Consider the following 19,246-nt stretch of genomic DNA (forward strand, 5'->3'; position numbering starts at 1 on the left):
GCTTCTTTTCAAGATGTCTCTGGGATGTTTAAAAAAGCACTGACAGCACCCTGGACGTTTGGGACTTGAGGGTAGGACTTGTTAAGCTCTTACAGATGCACAGGAGAGGCGTCCGCGTTCTGCTGTGCACAGAACAAAGCTAGAAACACTCTGCCGGAAGCTCCCGCGGAACTGAGAACTCCTTTCTTCCCTTTGGTCAACAGCGGCCCCCGGAGGTTGTCTGGGAAAAGTGCACGTTGCCTAGCTATCCTCCAAGTGTAAGCTCTTGAATCTATATGCATTTTGTCTTTTTATTTGTTGGAAAGAGCCAAATATTTAAGTTTACCTTCAAATGAGACATTTTCTAGTTTTTTTGGTCATCTCATAAGCGTTGCCACCATTTCACATCATTTTTTTATTGAAACATTTAATAAGGCATACAGCCATTGTTTTTCAGTTTGGGGGTGGCCGGGATCTTCAGTAATTTTACTGTATTTATAAAATTGGATCAACTAGTAGGGATGTAACCAAATTTTCGTGGACTATGATCCTTACTGGCTTTTTATCCACATTTTCGTGGACTATGATCTTTACATTTTTGTAAATCCATAACTTTCCTTATTTAGCATTTTAACTCTCCCATATATACCTCATTAATTCTATAATACCCTTTAAAGATATAGTCTTTGTAAAAAAAAAAAAAAAGAGTGAGTCAAGCAGCAAGATTTATTTTAACGTATTTCTCATCTTTTCAAAACACAGGTTTCCTGTTATGTACAGCAGAGCCTGATATTTTGTTAAAGAGACCAATTTAGTACTCGGGCACATATACATGTATTTGTAAAGCTGAATCTTGTGTAAGTCATATTTATTTTTATTAAACTAGTGCTTCTTTATTATATGAATGTGTATGCATTACTCCATAATGCCAATTTTCAGCTCCAGCCAATGTACACCATTAATAAATGAAACGAGTTTGACTTGATCACTAGTTATAATCTTGGCAAGGCATTGAGAATTCATACACACTCCATTTTAGAACTTACCAGTAATCCTTGAACTGGTCTTGAGTAACAAAAACATACAAATACATTACCAAATAGATACCAACTCAACAATTTGTTCTATGATTTGCAGTGCTAACCCATACTCATCTTACACTCCAGCCAAAACAGACTATCTCTTTTCCTAAGACACCTTTTCCCTACTCCATGCCTTTATACTTTCTCTTTTTTTTATTAGAATTTCTCCTCTCTTTCTCTTGTAATGAATTATTGCTCATCCTTTAAAAATATTTTGTAGTGAAAACAGGATGTCTGAAACCTTTCAATATCTATACATGCAGATGGAAATTACACAGCCTTTGTATTTTCTTTGCATTTTCACATATTTTTAAGTTATGTTTTATATGGGATTCTTAAAAAATTCTCTTTAAACATCTAAAGTTATCTGGCACTAGCCATTTAATATTTTCCCAAAGGTTATGTGCCATTTTTTCCTGTTATGTATTTGAATGTTTGAGTGAGAATACACCCTTCTCTGCTTTCAGTCATTCTGTTCAGACCCTGTTGTCACACACTTCTCAATGCACCTCTTCCTAATATATGCAGGAGACATCTGTTTCTTTGTTTGAGAGCTAATAAACTTATATTTTAATCTAACTTTGGATGACTCTTTTATGTGACTTTATGGGTGAAAGTAATTTTATAAATTTCAAAATAGGCCAACAATTTCTGCTCCAAGAAAGTTGTATAACTCCTATTTCCCTATTGCAGCATATGGTCTGGAAATCTCCCACAAAGGCAGAGACATATCTCCTTACACTTTTTTATCCTTCACAGAGGACAAAAAATACCACCCCAAGGCTCATAACTGTATAGGCAATTGAACTTCTCACCGTCACACAAACAGTTTAAATAAATATTAATACACACATGCACACACACACTTTAGGTATACATAATAGGGACTACAGGACAAGTAAAACAATTTGACCAAATATATATATTTTCTATAGTCATCTGAGGATATTTTCCCATGTATCTTCACAAACAGTGGGAGGGAGGGAGGAAAGAAGGAAGAGAGGGAGGGAGGGAGAGAAAGAGAGAGAGAGAGAGAGAAACATCGATGTGAGAGAGAGACATTGACTAGTTGCCTCCCGTATGACCTCGACCAGGGCCAAGGATGAACTACAACAGAGGTACATGCCCATGACTGGAATCAAACCAGTGACTCACTGGTCCGAGGGCCAAATGCTCTAAACACTTAGCAAAACTGGCCAGGGCCCAACTATACTTTTATCCTATAATCTTTATGTCATTGAGATAAAGAGTGTGGTCTGACTTGAAAAGAGTTAAATATCATTTTATGGGAGCCTAACATAACTAACTAAATATATATATTTACTTGTTTGAATCAGTCTGTATAGGCTAGGTAGGCAGGAGTGACTAACTTCAAACGACAGGAGTTTAAAATGAAAAACATCTATTTGTCACAGATATAAGTCAAGGTTGGGTAAACCACAGAGCTCTTCTCTCATCATAGTTCTTCAAGGACTCAGGTAGAAGGAGCAATCACAATTTCAAAGAGTATTTTAGAGATCTGGAAATTCTCACAAGGGCAACTAAAGCTTCCTCCAGGAAGAGACACACCTAGTTCCATTTACAATGTCTTGACCAGAACTAGTTACCTAGACCCACTCAGCTACACCAGGCCAGAAGTGCAGACCTAACATAGGCCCAGAAGGAAAGAGGAACGAATACTTAAACAACAGGACTAAGTTTTATAATAACCACATTGGCACAATTGATCTTTATACTATTAAAAAAGAACAAACAGATAAACTCACCTGAAGTAGCTTGGTGTCTCCTTTTGCTTCGAGAAAGTCTTGAGCTACCAGGAGAGGTTCGCTTTTCTCACAGCTCTCCTGGCTGATGAGTGTGTCTGCGTAGTTGGGTTGCGGGAAGATCAGATGACTCTTCCTCGAATCAGCGGTGAGGGAGACTTCATGGGAATAGGTCTGCAGGAAAGCTCGCACCCCATCCACGCCCACAAAGTGCGATGTGGGCACTCCTGCCAATCCCCCTCCTGAAGCCTGGAGCAGACGTGATGTGTGCCAGCGCCGCAGTCTCAGTGCCAGCAACACAATGACAAAGGCAAGGAAGAGGCAGGACACCGAGGCCACAGCCACCACCAGGTACAACGTGAGATCCGAAGCCTCTGGGGTTGACGAGATCTCAAGACTGCTCAAGTCAGCCAACACATCTGGGATGCTGTCAGCCACAGCCACAGTGAGCGTGACGGTGGCTGAGAGAGGTGGCTGTCCGTGGTCCTGGACCACCACCACCAGGCTCTGCTTGAGCGCATCTCTGTCTAGCAGGGCTCTCACAGTGCGCACCTCACCCGTGTGCAGCCCCACCACAAAAAGCCCTGGCTCGCTGGCCTTGAGCAGGCGATAGGACAGCCAGGCATTCTGGCCGGAGTCTCTGTCCACTGCCACGACCTTGGTCACCAGGTAGCCGGGTTCTGCAGAGCGGGGTGCCAGTTCCACTCCAGTGGAACCGTCTGTGGGGAGGGTGGGGTAGAGGATCTCTGGCGCATTGTCATTCTGGTCCAGCACAAACAGGCTTAGAGACACGTTGCTGCTGAGAGGAGGGTCCCCGCTGTCACTAGCTGTCACCAGTAGCTTCAGGTCTCTAAGCTGCTCATAGTCCAAGGATCGAAGAGCATACAGGACTCCCGTGTCAGAGTTGATGGAGATATAACTGGAGAGAGGTGCTCCCTGGATAGTATCTTCAGTCACTGCATAAGTGATTTGGGCATTCTCCATACTGTCAGGGTCCTGGGCGGTAACAGAGGAGATGGAGGCTCCTCTGGGGTTGTTTTCCAGAACATAAGCAGAGTAGAAGGCATGAGTGAAGGTTGGTGGGTTGTCATTGATGTCTGCCACGTGCAGGATGATGTGAGTGTCTGTAGATAGCGGTGGACTTCCTCCATCTGTTGCTCTCAGGGTTATGTTATATTCAGAAATCTGTTCCCGGTCCAGGGATCTGGCTGTCACTAAGCGGTAATATTGGTCTATTGATTTTTCCAAATTAAATGGCATATTTCCCAGGACAAAAACTGTGACTTGCCCATTTTTCCCAGAATCCTGGTCATGCACATTGACCAGGGCAACTTCTCTTCCTGCGGCAGTCTCTTCTGTGACTGATCCTGTGAAAGAAGTGATTGTAATTTCTGGGGCGTTGTCATTCACATCCAGAACTGTGACTACAATTTTAGCTTTTGAGAGGAGACCTGGTCCATCTTGTGCTTCAATTTTAATTTCATAGAACCTAGCATCCTCATAATCTAGACTTTTTAATATGGATATATCGCCAGTCACCGAGTTGAGATAAAAGATCTCAGCTATTTTCCCAGGCATTTTATCTAGCATGTAGGACACTTGAGCGTTGAATCCTTCGTCAGGGTCCGTGGCATTCACGGTGAGCAGTCTGGTGCCCACTGGGAAGTTCTCCTGCACACTCACTTGATACTCAGACTGAGTAAATACTGGCGGGTTGTCATTTGCATCCAGAACTATCACTTGGATGCACAAGGTGCCAGAGTGAACAGGGTCCCCACCATCAGAAGCAATGAGGACAAGCTGGTGAACTTCCTTTTCCTCGCGGTCCAAAGCCCGCTCCAGCACCAGCTCTGGGTACTTGGCCCCAACAGATACAATCTTCACAGCCAGGGAGAAGTAGTCGTTGGGGCTGAGCTGGTAGTTTTGCAGAGAGTTTATGCCCACATCAGGATCAAATGCACTCTTAAGTGGAAATCGAGTTCCTGGAGCCGTTAGTTCACCAATTTTTATTTCCAATTCCTCCGTTAGAAAATCAGGAGCATTATCATTAATGTCTTTAATTTCTATTTCTACTTCAAAAATGTTCAGTTTGTCTTCAACCAGGATGTTAAATTTTACTAGACACCGCGTACTTTGAGCGCAGAGCTCCTCCCGATCTATCCTGCCCGCGGTGACCAAGCTGCCGCTTCGCAGGTTCAGAGCAAAGAGCTGCGTCCTACCTCTGGAGACGATGCGGACTCCGCGCTCTGCCAGCTCCGGGGGCCTCAGCCCTAGGTCCTTGGAGATGTTGCCCACGAAGGAGCCTTTGTCCAACTCCTCCAGCACTGAGTAGCGGATCTGCCCGGATCCAGTCTTGCACAGCGTCCCCAGGAGCGTGCACAGCAGGGCCAGTACTCCACCGTTTCTGATCAGATAACTGGTCATTTCCCTTTTGGTGAATTATTTTTTTTCTGTATCCGGTTCCAACTTCCCACGACAGAATCCACTCTTATTTTCTCAACGAACTAAGCCCTTCATGGGCCTAATTCATAGGTCACAGAGCTGGTTGACCGACAGGGTGAGCGTAGCAGCCCCGGGTTTTCAGAGCCTGATTTGCTGCTGCTTTGCTTCTTAGGAACAAGGAAATGGTGGACTAGCTCTCCAACCGCATTTTCCTCCTTGAGTGGTCAACAGCGACGCTCAGAGGCCTAACCGTATACTGCACTCTCTCAGACAAACGCCAGTTTGTATTTTCAGTTTCCCAACACCCAAAATCCTTTTTATCACAGGTAACAGGATTGATGTTTATTTCACATATTTTAAATGCTTTATGTTAAAGGATGTGACTGCCAGTTATTTCCTCTGGAAGCGATACACTAACCTTAATGCCACCAATATTGCTTCGAACATGCTGGAATTACTGTTTTTTAAATGTTCAAAGTTTAAGAACCACACAGAAACATCAACCATATTGATAAATTATGCCTCTTGAAGTTTGTTCCTAATAGCCTGACATCTTAGTTTTTATATTTTTTATTTAACCAAATCATTAAACAAACATATAATTGGGTGTCAGACAATATCTGGGGATTTCAGATGAACAATATGGACAAGCCACTTCCTTCACAGAGATTATGAAGATGTAAAAGCAAACAAGAAATAACCATGCATTGTCATCCCAGCCTTGGAGTTTAGCAAACATGAGAGGAGTGGATCAGGGAAAAGGCCTGGAAATGACAGACCAGCATGGCAAGGCCTAGATGTGAGTGAAAGGTCACAGAACTATGGGGTATTAAAAGTAGTTCACTTTGCTCAAATATAGAGTGTGAGGAGGGTTTTTAAACACCCAAATTGAAACCAGTAGATATAAAGGTTTTATGTTTTAGAAAACTTTTTTCTGTATTTTTTCTTCTCCAAGCACAAAATAGAAATATAATATAGTTGTCATTTCAATTATGATGCATTACATCCCCATGTATAAGGCCTTATTCTTGTGACAAGTTACTATACACACTAAAAGAAACTGTCCTTAATTTTCTTCAGTTCATAATTTATTAATTACTTACAAGATGTTATGAGGTATTATTCCACAGTGAGTTACAATTTTGTCTCATAGGAAATTATATGATAGTAAGATACACAATAAAATACATTGTCTTGGATCGATTTTCCCTCTAATGCCCTTAAGTATAATCACAGCACCTTGAAAGATGATAATACCATTAAATATAAGACTCAGTTAGTACATGATTACTTCCAAATAAAAATAAAAAAATCCCAGTTACATAGAACATTAGTGTATTCTTTGTTGTCTGTTATTCAATATATTACTAACACACTAAAAGCCAACATGGAAAGAGGAATGGGGAAGGAGAGCTGTGGTTGTGAGGGGGACTGAGGTGAGGGATTAGCAATGTTTTGTTTTTTTTTACGGGGATTTTTATTTACTGAATCCTCCCCTATGTCTTACCTGGGTCCCAAACACAGACTCATGTTAAAAGAGGCCATTTGGGGTTGGGGCCATCCATAGTGGGACTGGAAATGTTTTAAACAGCTGCTATGAATAGGAAAGTTTGAAAAGAGAGATGCATAAGGAGAATTTCAGGGTCACTTATTGACATAGTCTCTAAATCCCTTGAAGATGTATATTATTTTTAAAGATAAAAGAGCAAAATGGTTATCAGATATGAGAAAAATAAAAACATCAAAGAGAAATGTGTTTACTATTACACTACCTATTATAGAGCAAACAATAATTCAATCACTTCTTCAAAGAACGGTTACTCTAGAGGCGAATAAAAATTTTTTTTTATCCTCACCCAAGGACATTTTTTTTGTTTAGATAGAGTGGGAGGAAGAGAGAGAGAGAAACATCAACGTGAAAGGGACACATCGAGTGGCTGCCTCCCACAGGACCCAACCAGGGCCGAGGTACGTGCCCTTAGCGGAAAGTGAACCCGGGTCTCTCTGGACCACAGGCTGACACTCTAACCGCTGAGCCAAACTGGCCAGGGCAAGGGGAATGAGATTTTAAACTAAGCAGAGATCCAATGGCATACCTTTCTGAAATATGGTGAAGCACTGGTGTGTGTTTTTTAAATTTTTTTTTCTTTATTGATTTTTAGAGAGAGAGGAAGGGAGAGGGAGAGAGAGACAGAAACATTGATGAGAGAGAACATTGATTGGCCACCTCCTGCGTGCCCCTCACTGGGGATCGGGCCCACAACCTGGGCATGTGCTCTGGCCAGAATCAGACCCGCAACCTTTTGGTGCATGGGTCAACGCTCAACCACTGAGCCACACCTGCCGGGCAAGCATTGGTATTTTTAAATTTCCATTTTTTAAATAGGGAAAACCATGCAAACAAAGTAAAATGAAGAACCTCACTACCAAACTGAAGAAAAAATAAGATTGAATGAGAAGAAACCAACCAAATAAAGTGTTTCATTATTCATAAACAAATGCAAATATAAAAGCCTTAATTTTTTATCCTCACCCGAGGACATTTCTCCATTTTTTGTTCAGATAGAGTGGGAGGGAGGGTGGGAAGGGGAGAGAGAGAGAGAGAGAGAGAGAGAGAGATATCAACGTGAAAGGGACACCTCGAGTGGTTGCCACCCACACAACCCAACCAGGGCGGGGGACAAACTGCAACCCAGGTACATGCCCTCAGCAGAAACCGAAGCCGGGTCTCTCTGGACCGCAGGCCGTCGCTCTAACCGCTGAGCCAAATTGGCCACGGCAAAGCCTTAATTTTTAAAGAACTTGAATTAACATAAAATCAACCTTCATATTCTTAAGAGAGAAAGAATTGTTGACCCAGGTAGATGAGTTGAATTACCCAGGGATGGGAAAGAAAGTATAAGAAACTGGTACCCCAGTTCCCAATGTTCTTTTGATAACTTATATATCATCTTCACCTACTAACTTCTGATTTATACTTATGACACAATGATTCTAGTCTCTCTTCCCCTTACAGTGAGTGAACACTTACAAGTATCGAGAAATAATTCACCAGGGCTCATTTCCTAAAAATTGAATATATTCTAAAGGAAATATGCAAAATAGAAGAAATATGATAAACAGTGGAGGAAGCTAAGTAAATAGGTAATTTTATTTGTTTAGTGATAGCTCAGTATATTGTGAAAAGAGTTTACCTGAGGAAATATTTCTTCTCCTTTATCTTCGAGTAAAGACTGAGATGCTGATAGAAAATCCTTTTTCTCACAGCTCTCCTGGCTGATGAGTGTGTCTGCATAGTTGGGCTGTGGGAAGATCAGGTGACTCTTCCTCGAGTCAGCGGTGAGGGAGACCTCGTGGGAATAGGTCTGCAGGAACGCCCGCACCCCGTCCACGCCCACAAAGTGCGAAGCGGGCATGCCCGTCAAGCCACCTCCTGAAGCCCGGAGCAGACGTGATGTGTGCCAGCGTCGCAGTCTGAGTGCAACCAACATGATGACAAAGGTGAAGAAGAGGCAGGAAACAGCGGCCACTGCCACCACCAGGTACAGAGTGATGTCTGAGGCATCAGGGTCAGCAGAGGGTTCAAGGCTACCCAGGTCAGCCAGGACGTCTGGGATGCTGTCAGCCACGGCCACGGTGAGCGTGACAGTAGCAGAGAGAGGGGGCTGGCCGTGGTCCTGAACAGCCACCACCAGGCTCTGCTTGAGGGCATCCCGGTCCAGCAGGGCCCGCGCAGTGCGCACCTCGCCCGTGTGCAGCCCCACCACAAAGAGCCCTGGTTCGCTGGCTTTGAGCAGGCGGTAGGATAGCCAGGCGTTCTGGCCTGAGTCTTTGTCCACTGCCACCACCTTAGTCACGAGGTATCCGGGTTCAGCGGAGCGTGGCGCCAATTCCACGCCGGTGGAACCATCGGTGGGGAGGGCGGGATACAGGATCTCCGGTGTGTTGTCGTTCTGATCCAGAACAAAGAGGCTCAGAGACACGTTGCTACTGAGCGGTGGGTTCCCGCTGTCCTGTGCTGTCACCCACAGTTGAAGTTCACGGAACTGCTCATAGTCAAAGGAGCACAGTGCATAGAGGACACCGGTGTCAGAGTTGATGGAGATATAGGACGACAGAGGCGCCCCCTGGAGGGTATACTCGGTCAAGGAATAAGTTACATGGGCATTGTTGTCGCTGTCGGGGTCATGGGCCATCACAGAAATGATGGAGGCTCCTCTGGGATTGTTTTCAGGAATGTAGGCGGAGTAGAAAGTGTGAAGAAAGGTCGGTGGGTTGTCGTTGATGTCTGCCACCTGAAGCACAATGTGAACATCTGTGGACAGAGATGGGTTTCCTCCATCTTTGGCGGTCACAGTGATGTTATAAAAGGAAAACTGTTCTCTGTCAAGGGCTCTAGTTGTAACCAGTCTGTGGTAATTGTCCACTGACCGTTCTAACTTGAAAGGAAGGTTATCTGGTAGTGAACATGTGATAAATGCATTCTGCCCAGAGTCTCTGTCATGTACATTGAAAAGTGCAATTATGGTTCCTGGAGGAGAGTCTTCAGAGATTGAGCTAGTAGCTGTGGTCATGTAAAATTCTGGGGCATTGTCATTCACGTCGAGAACTGTGACAGTAACCTTCGTTCTGGTCAGAAGGCCTGGACCATCATGAGCTTCAATATCAATTTCATAAAATTTGGCATCCTCATAATCTAGACTTTTTATGATTGTTATATCTCCAGATTCCGGTTTAAGCTCAAATACATCTGATGATTTTCCAGGGGTTTTCTCTTGAAAATATGCTACTTGAGCGTTGTATCCCTCATCTGCGTCCGTGGCGGTCACTGTGAGTATCCGGGTGCCTACGGGCATATTCTCTGGAACAGTTACATGGTACTCGGGCTGTGTAAAAACAGGTGCATTGTCATTCACATCCAGGACCGTTACGCGGATGCGGGAGGTGCCAGATCGGACCGGGTCTCCCCCATCCAAAGCCATGAGAACGAGGTGGTGAACAGCCTCTTCCTCGCGGTTCAGGGCGTGCTCCAGCACCAGCTCCGGGTATTTGTTCCCATCCGCTCCGATTCGCACATCTAGGGAGAAGTGGTCATTTGGGTTAAGTTCGTACTTCTGGAGAGTGTTCTCTCCTACGTCCGCATCATGAGCACTCTTTAGAGGAATCCGGAATCCGGGCGTAGTTGTTTCGCTGATTTTTAGCTCCAGTTCCTCTACTCCAAAGCGAGGGGCATTATCATTAACATCTGTTATTTCCACCTCTACCGAATAAATAGTCAACTTATCTTCCAAAAGAATGTTAAAATTCACCAGACACGCAGTACTCTGAGCGCAGAGCTCCTCGCGGTCTATCCTGCCCGCGGTGACCAAGCTGCCGCTTCGCGGATTGAGAGCAAAGAGCTGCGTCCTACCTCTGGAGACGATGCGGACTCCGTGCTCCGCCAGTGCCACGGGCTCCAAACCCAAGTCCTTGGCGATGTTGCCCACGAATGAGCCTTTGTCGATCTCTTCTGACACAGAGTAACGCATCTGCCCAACTGCAGCCTCCCACAGGGCCGCCGAAAAGAGACACAGCAGGACCAGCCTCCTGCGTTGTGGCAACTTTTGCAGAACCGCCATTTCTTTTGCTGCAGTCTTTTCTCCGAGGCAACTTCCAGCATCCAGTGCGGGATTCCAGTCTTTATTCCTCAAAGTCTGGGGTCACCAGCATCCTCGGGACCCAGATCGCTGTGGAGAGAACAAGTGGGTAGCTGGACTGGATTTCTTAGCCGCTCGGAAGGTTGCGGGCCAAATGCCCAGCCCTTTGTGTTGTGCCAGCCTTAGTGTAGGATCGGATGTCTTGCGGGCTTTTACTTCTTGGGTGGTCAACAGCGACGCTCAGAGGCCTAAGTAATATCTGCACCCTATCAGGAAACCTAAATTGTTTAGGTTAGCTTTGTGACTTTCGTTTCTTTGAAGACTATTACAGTTCTAAGATACCTTAGAAGGAGATCTTTCAAGTCAGGAGTCTTTCTCTCAGAATTAATAAGGAAGATGTAAATGAATGTGACCTTGAGAGAAGTTGCTAGGAGGGGATTATTGAGGTTTAAGGCATTAATCAAGGTTGCCGCGGCCCTTGCCCCAAACATCTTCACCCTCTAATTTTATATTCAGAGACAATAAGATAAATTTTCAACCATTAGCTACATTATCTTCTAAGGTTATATATTTTGAATTTTGGTGCTTGATGGCTTAGCACTTAACTTCAAGACCTGTGTTTAAAATATTGAATTATGAGACACTTAATTGGTTGACTATCATGTGCCTGACACGGTGCCTGATTGATGCTGGAGATTGAAATGGTGAACCTGATTAACACAGTCCTTGTTCTCAGGAAGCAAACAGAATAGTGGAGGACAAAGAAAACTAAACAGAGTATTATGATAGAATATAACTGCTGTAATGGTGGGAAACACTAGGCAATGAGGGAACACATAGGAAGGCTATCCAGCCTAGATTTGGGAGTCCTTTTCCAGGACATAATTAAAGATGAATCCTAAAGGGTAGGATTGGGTCAGAAAAGAGGTTGGAGCAGTGTTCTAGAACCTCAGTACAAATGCTTGGAGGTGAGAGGTAGTATGAAACATGAAGGAAACAAGGGAGAGGTTTTTACCACATGGAGAATAAGTCACTCAAAGTTGTTAGAGCTTGCCAAGTTCTTTTTCTGATGTTTAGTGTTTTCTAAATACATAAAATGCTATGCAGTGGATGTCTTTTTACTCTGTTTCATTTTATGTACTTATGGATAATACATTTGTTATTTCAAAAATTCTGAAAAATTTCAAACATATAGGCAAGCATAGAAAATAATATAATGAAAGTCTGTGTACATACTATTTAACATTTATCAAATCTTAATATTTTGCCATATTTGATATCAGTTTTAAACATTTTATTTTGAATAATTTCAGACTTATAGAAAGGTTACACAAATAGTACAAAGGATTCCCATATACTTGTCATCCAAATTATCAAAAATGTTAACATTTTTATTTCATGCTGTCTCTCTCTGTCTCTCAATCTCTCTGAATTATATTAGAGTATGTTGTAGATATGATGCTCCTTTACCTCTTAAATACTTCAGTGTGTAGTTCCTTCATTACCAACATAAGGTACAAGTCAGTAAATTGGCACTGATATAGTTCTATTATCTTACCTACAAACGTTAGTCCAATTTTGCCAGTTGCCATACTAATTTTTCTTTATAGCAAAAAGAAAAAAAAATCTGGTCTAAGATTAAATCCAGGATTTATGTAATGACTTATCTTTAGTTACATTTATTTGTTTATTTTTATTTTTTTTCTTTATTGGTTTTAGAAAGAGAGGGAGAGAGAGATAGACAGACACATTGATGAGAGAGAACATCAATTGGCCACCTCCTGCCACCTCCTGCAAGCCCACAATCTGGGCATGTGCCATGACTGGGAATCAAACTGATTACCTCTTGGTGCATGGGTTAATGCTCAACCACTGAGCCATGCTGGCCAGGCTCTTTAGTTACATTTAATTTTGTTTTCTTTATTGATTTTTAGAGAGAAAGGATGGGAGAGGGAGAGAGAGATAGAAACATCGATGAGAGAGAACATTGATTGGCTGCCTCCTGCATGTCCCCCACTGGTGATTGACCCTACAACCTGGGCATGTGCCCTGACCAGGAATTGAACCAGCAACCCCTTGGTGCATGGGTCCATGCTCAACCACTGAACCACACCGGCTGGGCCTCTTTAGTTACATTTAATCTGAGACAGTTCATCAGCCTTTATTTATATTTCATGACTTTACTCTTTTGAAGAGTAGTGGCTAGTTATTTAGTATAATACCCATCATTAGGGTTTGTCTGATATCCCCCCCCCATGATTAGATTTAGATGATATGTGGTTTGGGGCAGGAATGCTACAGAAATTATGTTGTAGCCTTTTCAGCGCATCTTATCAGGAGGCACATGATATCTTTGTTTCATTACTGCTAATGTTAACATTGATCTTTTGGTTAAGGTGGTGACTACTAGGTTTCTCTATTGATAATATCTCTAGTAAAATTACTGTTTTCTCTTCGTTTTAATTAGTATCTTGTAGGGAGATGCTTTAATACTATATAAATGTCATGTTTCTAAATGAGCTTTCACCATGGGTGATTCTTGCCTGAAACAATTATTACTATGGTTGTTGGAGATCAATTTTTAAAAACAAACCCAAAAAAAGACTCAAACTCCTCTGATAGACTTCCTTAAAAACAGTCCTTTTCCTTCCTTCATAGAAGTAACCACCACCCAGAATAGAGCAGTTATTATTCCCATGTATGTATTTTTTTTTTTTTACTGCATATGGATGCATCCATAAACATTTTGTCTACTTTCAATTCATACAAATAGTAGCATGCTATACCTATCCTGCAATGCACTTTCCTCAACATTTCACTTTCTTTGTTATCACATATTGTATGATTTATTTGCTATTAAATATCCAGAAAGGACAAATCTATAAAAGATTAAAAAATAGATTAGTAGTTGCCTGGCTCAACATTTCACTTTTGATATTTACTTATGTTGATAATGTTCATTTTAACTGCTGTATATTATTCCATTATTTAAAAGATGTTAAGTTTTATTTTTCTATATCTGTAGGAGGATATTAGGTTATTTTTCCTTTTGCTTCCTTCTCTCCATTCCTTCTTCCCTCTCTTTCCTTCCTCCCTCTCTTTCCTCTCCTTATCTCCTTCCTTGTCTACCTCTCTCCCCTTCCTTCTTCACTATTGCAGACAATGAGACAATGAAGCTTACTGGACATGTCTCCTCATGTATACATCTCTCTAGGACTAGGGTATTAACCTGAAAATGGGATTTCTGGGTCAAATTGTATGCATTATGCATATCACTTCAGTTATCATTGAGTATAACAATCCACCCCAAAATCAGTGTCTTAAAATTACATGGTTTTATTTGTTCAATAATTTTCTATTTGAGCTGGGGTAATCTATTTCTGTTCTTCTACTGGTCTTGCTGGTGGTTATTCATGCAGTATCATCTGGGTACTGGGTTCAGCTGGTGTGGTGAAACATCTGGATGACTTTCTATGTAGATTCATGGCCTCTTCCTTTTCACATGGCTTTTTTTTTTCTCTCATGAACTTAACAGCAGAGTAACTGGACTTCTTTTTTTTTTTTTTTTTTTAATAGTGGTAAAATCCTCACCTGAGGACATAACATAAAATTGACCATTTTAACCATTTCAAGTGTACTGTTCTGTAGCATTAAGTATATACACACTGATCTCCAGAACTTTTTTATCTTCTCCAATTGAAACTCTATATTCATTAAACACTAACTCACCATTCCTCTTTCCTCTATAACCCTGGCAACCACCATTATACTTTCTATTTCTATACATTTGACTACTCTAAGAACTTCATAATAAAAGGAATCATACAGTATTTGTCCTTTTGTGGCTGGCTTATTTCACTTAGCATAATGTTGTCAAGGTTCATCCATGTTGTAGCATGTGTCTAAGTCTTTTCTTTTTTTTTTTAATCCTCACCCGAGGACATTTTTTTTTTTCATTTATCTTCAGATAGAGGGGGAGGGAGGGAGAGAGGAAGGAAGAGAGAGAGAGAAACATCGATGTGAGAGAGACACATTGAGTGGTCACCACCCACACGACCCTAACCAGGGCCGAGGACAAGCTGCAACCGAGGTGTGTGCCCTTAGTGGGAACTGAACCCAGGAGTCTCTCATCTGCGGGCCAATGCTCTAACTGCTGAGCCAAACCGGCCAGGGCAAGTCTTTTCTTTTTTAAGGCTGAATATTCATAAGTGTATATATACACAAATATTCATCTGTCACTGATCATATGGAGTATTGGAATATTCATCTGTTAGTGGACACTTGGCTTGCTTCTATTGTTTGGCTATTGTGAATAGTGCTGCTGTGAACGTGAGTGCATAAATATCTGTCCAAGTTCCTGCTTTTGTTTCTTTTGGGTATATTACTGAATCATTTGATTATTCTGTTGAACTTCTTTTGAGGAATCATCATGCCATTTCCATAGCAGTAGTATTATTTTACATTCCCACCAGCAGTGCATGAACGTTCCAATACTCCATATGATTGATGACACTTGTTCTTTTCTTTTTTTGTTGTTTTTCGTAATAGCCATCCCTACTGAGTATGAATGGTATCTCATTATTATTTTGATTCGTATTTCCCTAATATTTAGTGATACAGAGCATAATTCATGTACTTATCAGCCATTTGTGTACTTTATTTGGAGAAATGTCTATTCAAGTCTGTTGTCCATTTTTAAATCTGGTTGTTTTTCGTTGCAAGTTATAGGAGTTCTTTATATATTTCAGATATCAGTCCTCATCGGATGAATGACTTGCAAATATTTTCTCCCATTCTGAGTTGACTTTTCACTCTGTAGATATTGTCCTTTGATGCACAAGAGTTTTTAATTTTGATAAAGTCCAGTTTATCTATTTTTCTTTTGTTACCTGTGCTTTTAGTGCCATATTTAAGAAATCATTGCCAAATCCAATGTCATGAAGATTTTCCACTATGTTTTCTTCTAGGAGTTTTATAATTTAAGCTCTTGTGTTTAGGTCTTTAATCCATCTTGAGTAAATTTTTGTATATGGTGTAAGGTAAAGGCCTAATTTTTTTTTTTTTTTTAACATGTGGACATCCAGTTTTCTCAAAACCATTTGTTAAAAAGATCATCCATTCTTCATTGAACAGTCTTGGCACTCTTGTTGAAAATCATTTGATCATATATGTGATGACAGTTTATTTCTAGCCTCTCTATTCTATTCCACTGACCTATATGTCTGTCTTCATGCTAGTATCATACTGTTCTGATTATTGTATCTTTGAATTAAGTTTTGAAATCAGAAATTGTGAGATCTCCAACTTCTTCTTTTACAAGATTGCTTTGGCTACTCAAATCCCTTCATAATCCACGTAAATTTTAGTATGGATTTTTTTTTCTATTTCTGCAAAAGAAGTCACTGAGGTTTTTAAAGGAATTGCATAGAATCTGTAGATTTCTTTGTGTCGACTATACATTTGTTGTTGTTGTTAATCCTCACCAGAGGACATTTTTCCATTGATTTTTAGATAGAGTGGAAGGGAAGGAGGGAGAGAAAGAGAAAGAGAAACATTGATGTGAGCGAGACACATTGATCAGTTGCCTCCTACATGACCCCCTCCAGGGCCAAGAATTGAACCCAAGACCCTTCAGTCCACAGGCCGATGCTCTAACAGCTGAGACAAACTGGCCAGGGTAGACTATAAGTTTTTAATAGAAATTGTTTATCAGGTTAAGAAAATTTCCTTCAATTCCTAGTTTATTAAAAGATTTTTGTTGTTGTTGTTGTTAATCCTCACTGGAGGATCGCTTTTCTATTGATTTTTTAAAAAGAGAGTAGAAGAGAGGCAGGGGGGAGAGAGAGAGAAACATCATTTCTCTCACATTGATTGGTCTCCCACGCATGCCCCTTTGCAGGAAGGGATAAAACCTGCAACCCAGGTACATGCCCTTGACTGGAAATTGTACCCTCAACACTTCTGTCCACAGGCCGACACTCTAACTAATAACCGAGCAACTCCAGCCAGGGCTACTCAAATATTTTAATCATGCATTGAATGTTCTCAAGAACTTTACTATGCCTATATTGAAATAAATACATGTTTTTTATCTTTAATCTCTTAATATGGAGATTTACATTATTAGATCAGCAGATATCATTGAAATATCCTTGCATTCCTGAAATAAACTGTCATAAGCTATAAATATTATTTTAAAAATAATAAATAGCTATATTATTTTAAAATATATAGTGAACAGGATTTGATATCTTAACTGAGACTTCAAATCAACATTCCTCAGTGAGATCGGCTATTTCTAGTCTCATTTAAGTTTGTTTGCTTTTTGGCTTCTTCCCTATTGAACTTTTTTCATTTTTACTTTTATCCAATTCTCTGAGAACACTGATGAAATATTTATTGGAAAAAATTTATATCACCTCACCATACTTTCCAGTAGAGCCTTTAGTTTGTTTTTAAAAACCTTTTCATCAACAATGTTTTGATGATTTCGAGTCTCATTACATAATACTCAACATCCTTCATTGCAATTTTCTAAAGATATATCTCTTTGTCTTTCACAATATCTGCTTTTACTTAGTATATTATTTCTTATTCATGCTTCTTGATTTATACCAAGTTATTTTTTCCCAGTTTCCCTTGCTTTTTTCTTCTCTTTCTCCTTTTCCAGGTCTTTGTTTTTTTGTTTTAAATTAGAATTCTGGGTTTTTATTTAGAATGTTTAAAAAGAGTGTTAAACTCATGGCATCTGCCTAGCCTATGTTAGTCCCAACTTGGACTTAAGAAAATGTTCTTTTTCTTCCCACTGGTATGACCTTTATTGTCTACTTCTAATGTTTCATCATCAGAATTCTTCCTTGTTTGCATTTCAGTAACTAATACTTCTATCTTTGTTATTTTTTCTATTATTTTCTTTCAGTTTATGCTGTTATGTTTTTTGTTTTATTTCTTTAATAAGAAACTAAATTCATTTATTTTAAATCATTTGCTTTTTAAATATTGCATTTGTCTATAAATTTACCACTAAATACTGTTTTAGCTGCATTCCACAATTTTTAATAAATAATATTTTAATTTTTGTTTATTTCTAAATAGTCTTCATATCTATTGTGATTTTTAAAACCCAAGACTAATTTAGGGGTATAGATTTTAGTATCTAAACTTTTTTGTTTCCTTTTACTATTTTTAAATGTTTGATATCTGATCCCCCCCCAGCTTTATTGAGGTACAATTGACAAATAAAATGGTAAGATATTTAAAGTATTCAACATGATGACTTGAAATATGTATATATTGTGAAAAGATTCCTCCTGAGCTAATTAACACATCCATCACTTCTCATTTTATGAGACCATTTAAGTTCTACTCTCTTAGCAAAATTTAGTTATACAATACAGTGTCATCAACTATAGTCTCTACCATGTCACACATTAGATTTCAGACTTTATTAATTTTATAACTAAAAGTTTATACCTTTTACCAGCCTCTCCTTATTTCCCCTCACCCCCCCCCCCCCAGGCATGTGTATGATTGGTACTTGGGAATTTGCTATGCCTTTTTTGTGATGACTGCAATAAATTGTTGTAGATTTTCCATATGTTCATGTAAAGAATGGCTATTCTATGTTTGTTGTGTGTATATAGGATTCTATACAGATCTATTAGATCACTCTTAAAGATTCTGTTGTTCAAATCTTCTGTATATGCTTAGTAACTTTCTGCCTGTAGGGTCTATTGTTTTTTTATGGAATTGGATTAAAATCTCCTAATATTATTTCTTTCTTTCTTTTTTTTTTTATCCTCACCCAGGACATTTTCCATTTTTTTTGTTCAGATAGAGCAGGAGGGAGAGAGAGACAAACATTGACATGAAAGGGACACATTGAGTGGCTGCCACCCACACGACCCAATTAGGGCCGGGGGAAAATCCACAACACAACCGAGGTACATGCCCTTAGTGGGAACTGAACCCCGGTCTCTCTGGACCACAGGCTGACGCTCTAACCACTGAGCAAAACCAGCCAGGGCTCTTCTAGTATTATTTCTAAAGCTATATTGTTCAGTGACAGGAGCTCATACGTTTTATAATCTTTTGTCTGTTCTTTTTATACTTATTGACATGACTGCTTTGTTTTGTGAGTGTGTGTGAATTACACTGAAATATTGAAAATAAAGGTATATACTGTATATTTTTGTTTTAAGCATGTATCTTGTCAGCAGGATCTAGATGGATTTTTAAAATCAGCCAACTTAATCTCTTTTTTTAAAATAGATAAACTTAGCTCATTTATATATACAGAAGTGATATTTTAAGAACTGAGAAAAGTTTAAATTATAATAAGATA

At 40.2% G+C, this 19,246-nt stretch overlaps 2 protein-coding genes across 3 annotated transcripts in view; both read right to left on the reverse strand.

The window, feature by feature from the left end:
- Positions 1 to 19,246, reverse strand: part of LOC118616167 (protocadherin gamma-C4) — a 182,207-nt gene that overhangs the window by 158,549 nt on the left and 4,412 nt on the right. Inside the window, exon 1 of one of the 2 annotated variants that reach the window (XM_036241587.1) lies at positions 8,461 to 11,044. The exons of the other annotated variant lie outside the window; for it this stretch is intronic. Within the exon in view, the coding sequence (XP_036097480.1) occupies positions 8,461 to 10,884 (2,424 nt within the window). The 5' untranslated portion in view covers positions 10,885 to 11,044. Of the gene's footprint in view, positions 1 to 8,460; positions 11,045 to 19,246 lie in introns of those variants that run through there. 2 annotated transcript variants of the gene reach the window in all.
- Positions 2,792 to 5,263, reverse strand: LOC118616373 (protocadherin gamma-A3-like). Its single transcript, XM_036241955.1, has one exon. It carries the CDS (start codon positions 5,246 to 5,248, stop codon positions 2,792 to 2,794), a length of 2,457 nt encoding a protein of 818 aa, XP_036097848.1. The 5' UTR covers positions 5,249 to 5,263.

This window comes from Molossus molossus, unplaced genomic scaffold (genome assembly GCF_014108415.1).
Source record: "Molossus molossus isolate mMolMol1 unplaced genomic scaffold, mMolMol1.p scaffold_m16_p_4, whole genome shotgun sequence".
In the NCBI taxonomy this organism is placed as follows: domain Eukaryota; kingdom Metazoa; phylum Chordata; class Mammalia; order Chiroptera; family Molossidae; genus Molossus; species Molossus molossus.

Coding starts and splice junctions, on each gene's coding strand:
- LOC118616373 (XM_036241955.1), bottom strand. CDS start 5,248: ATGACCAGTTATCTGATCAGAAACGGTGGAGTACTGGCCCTGCTGTGC.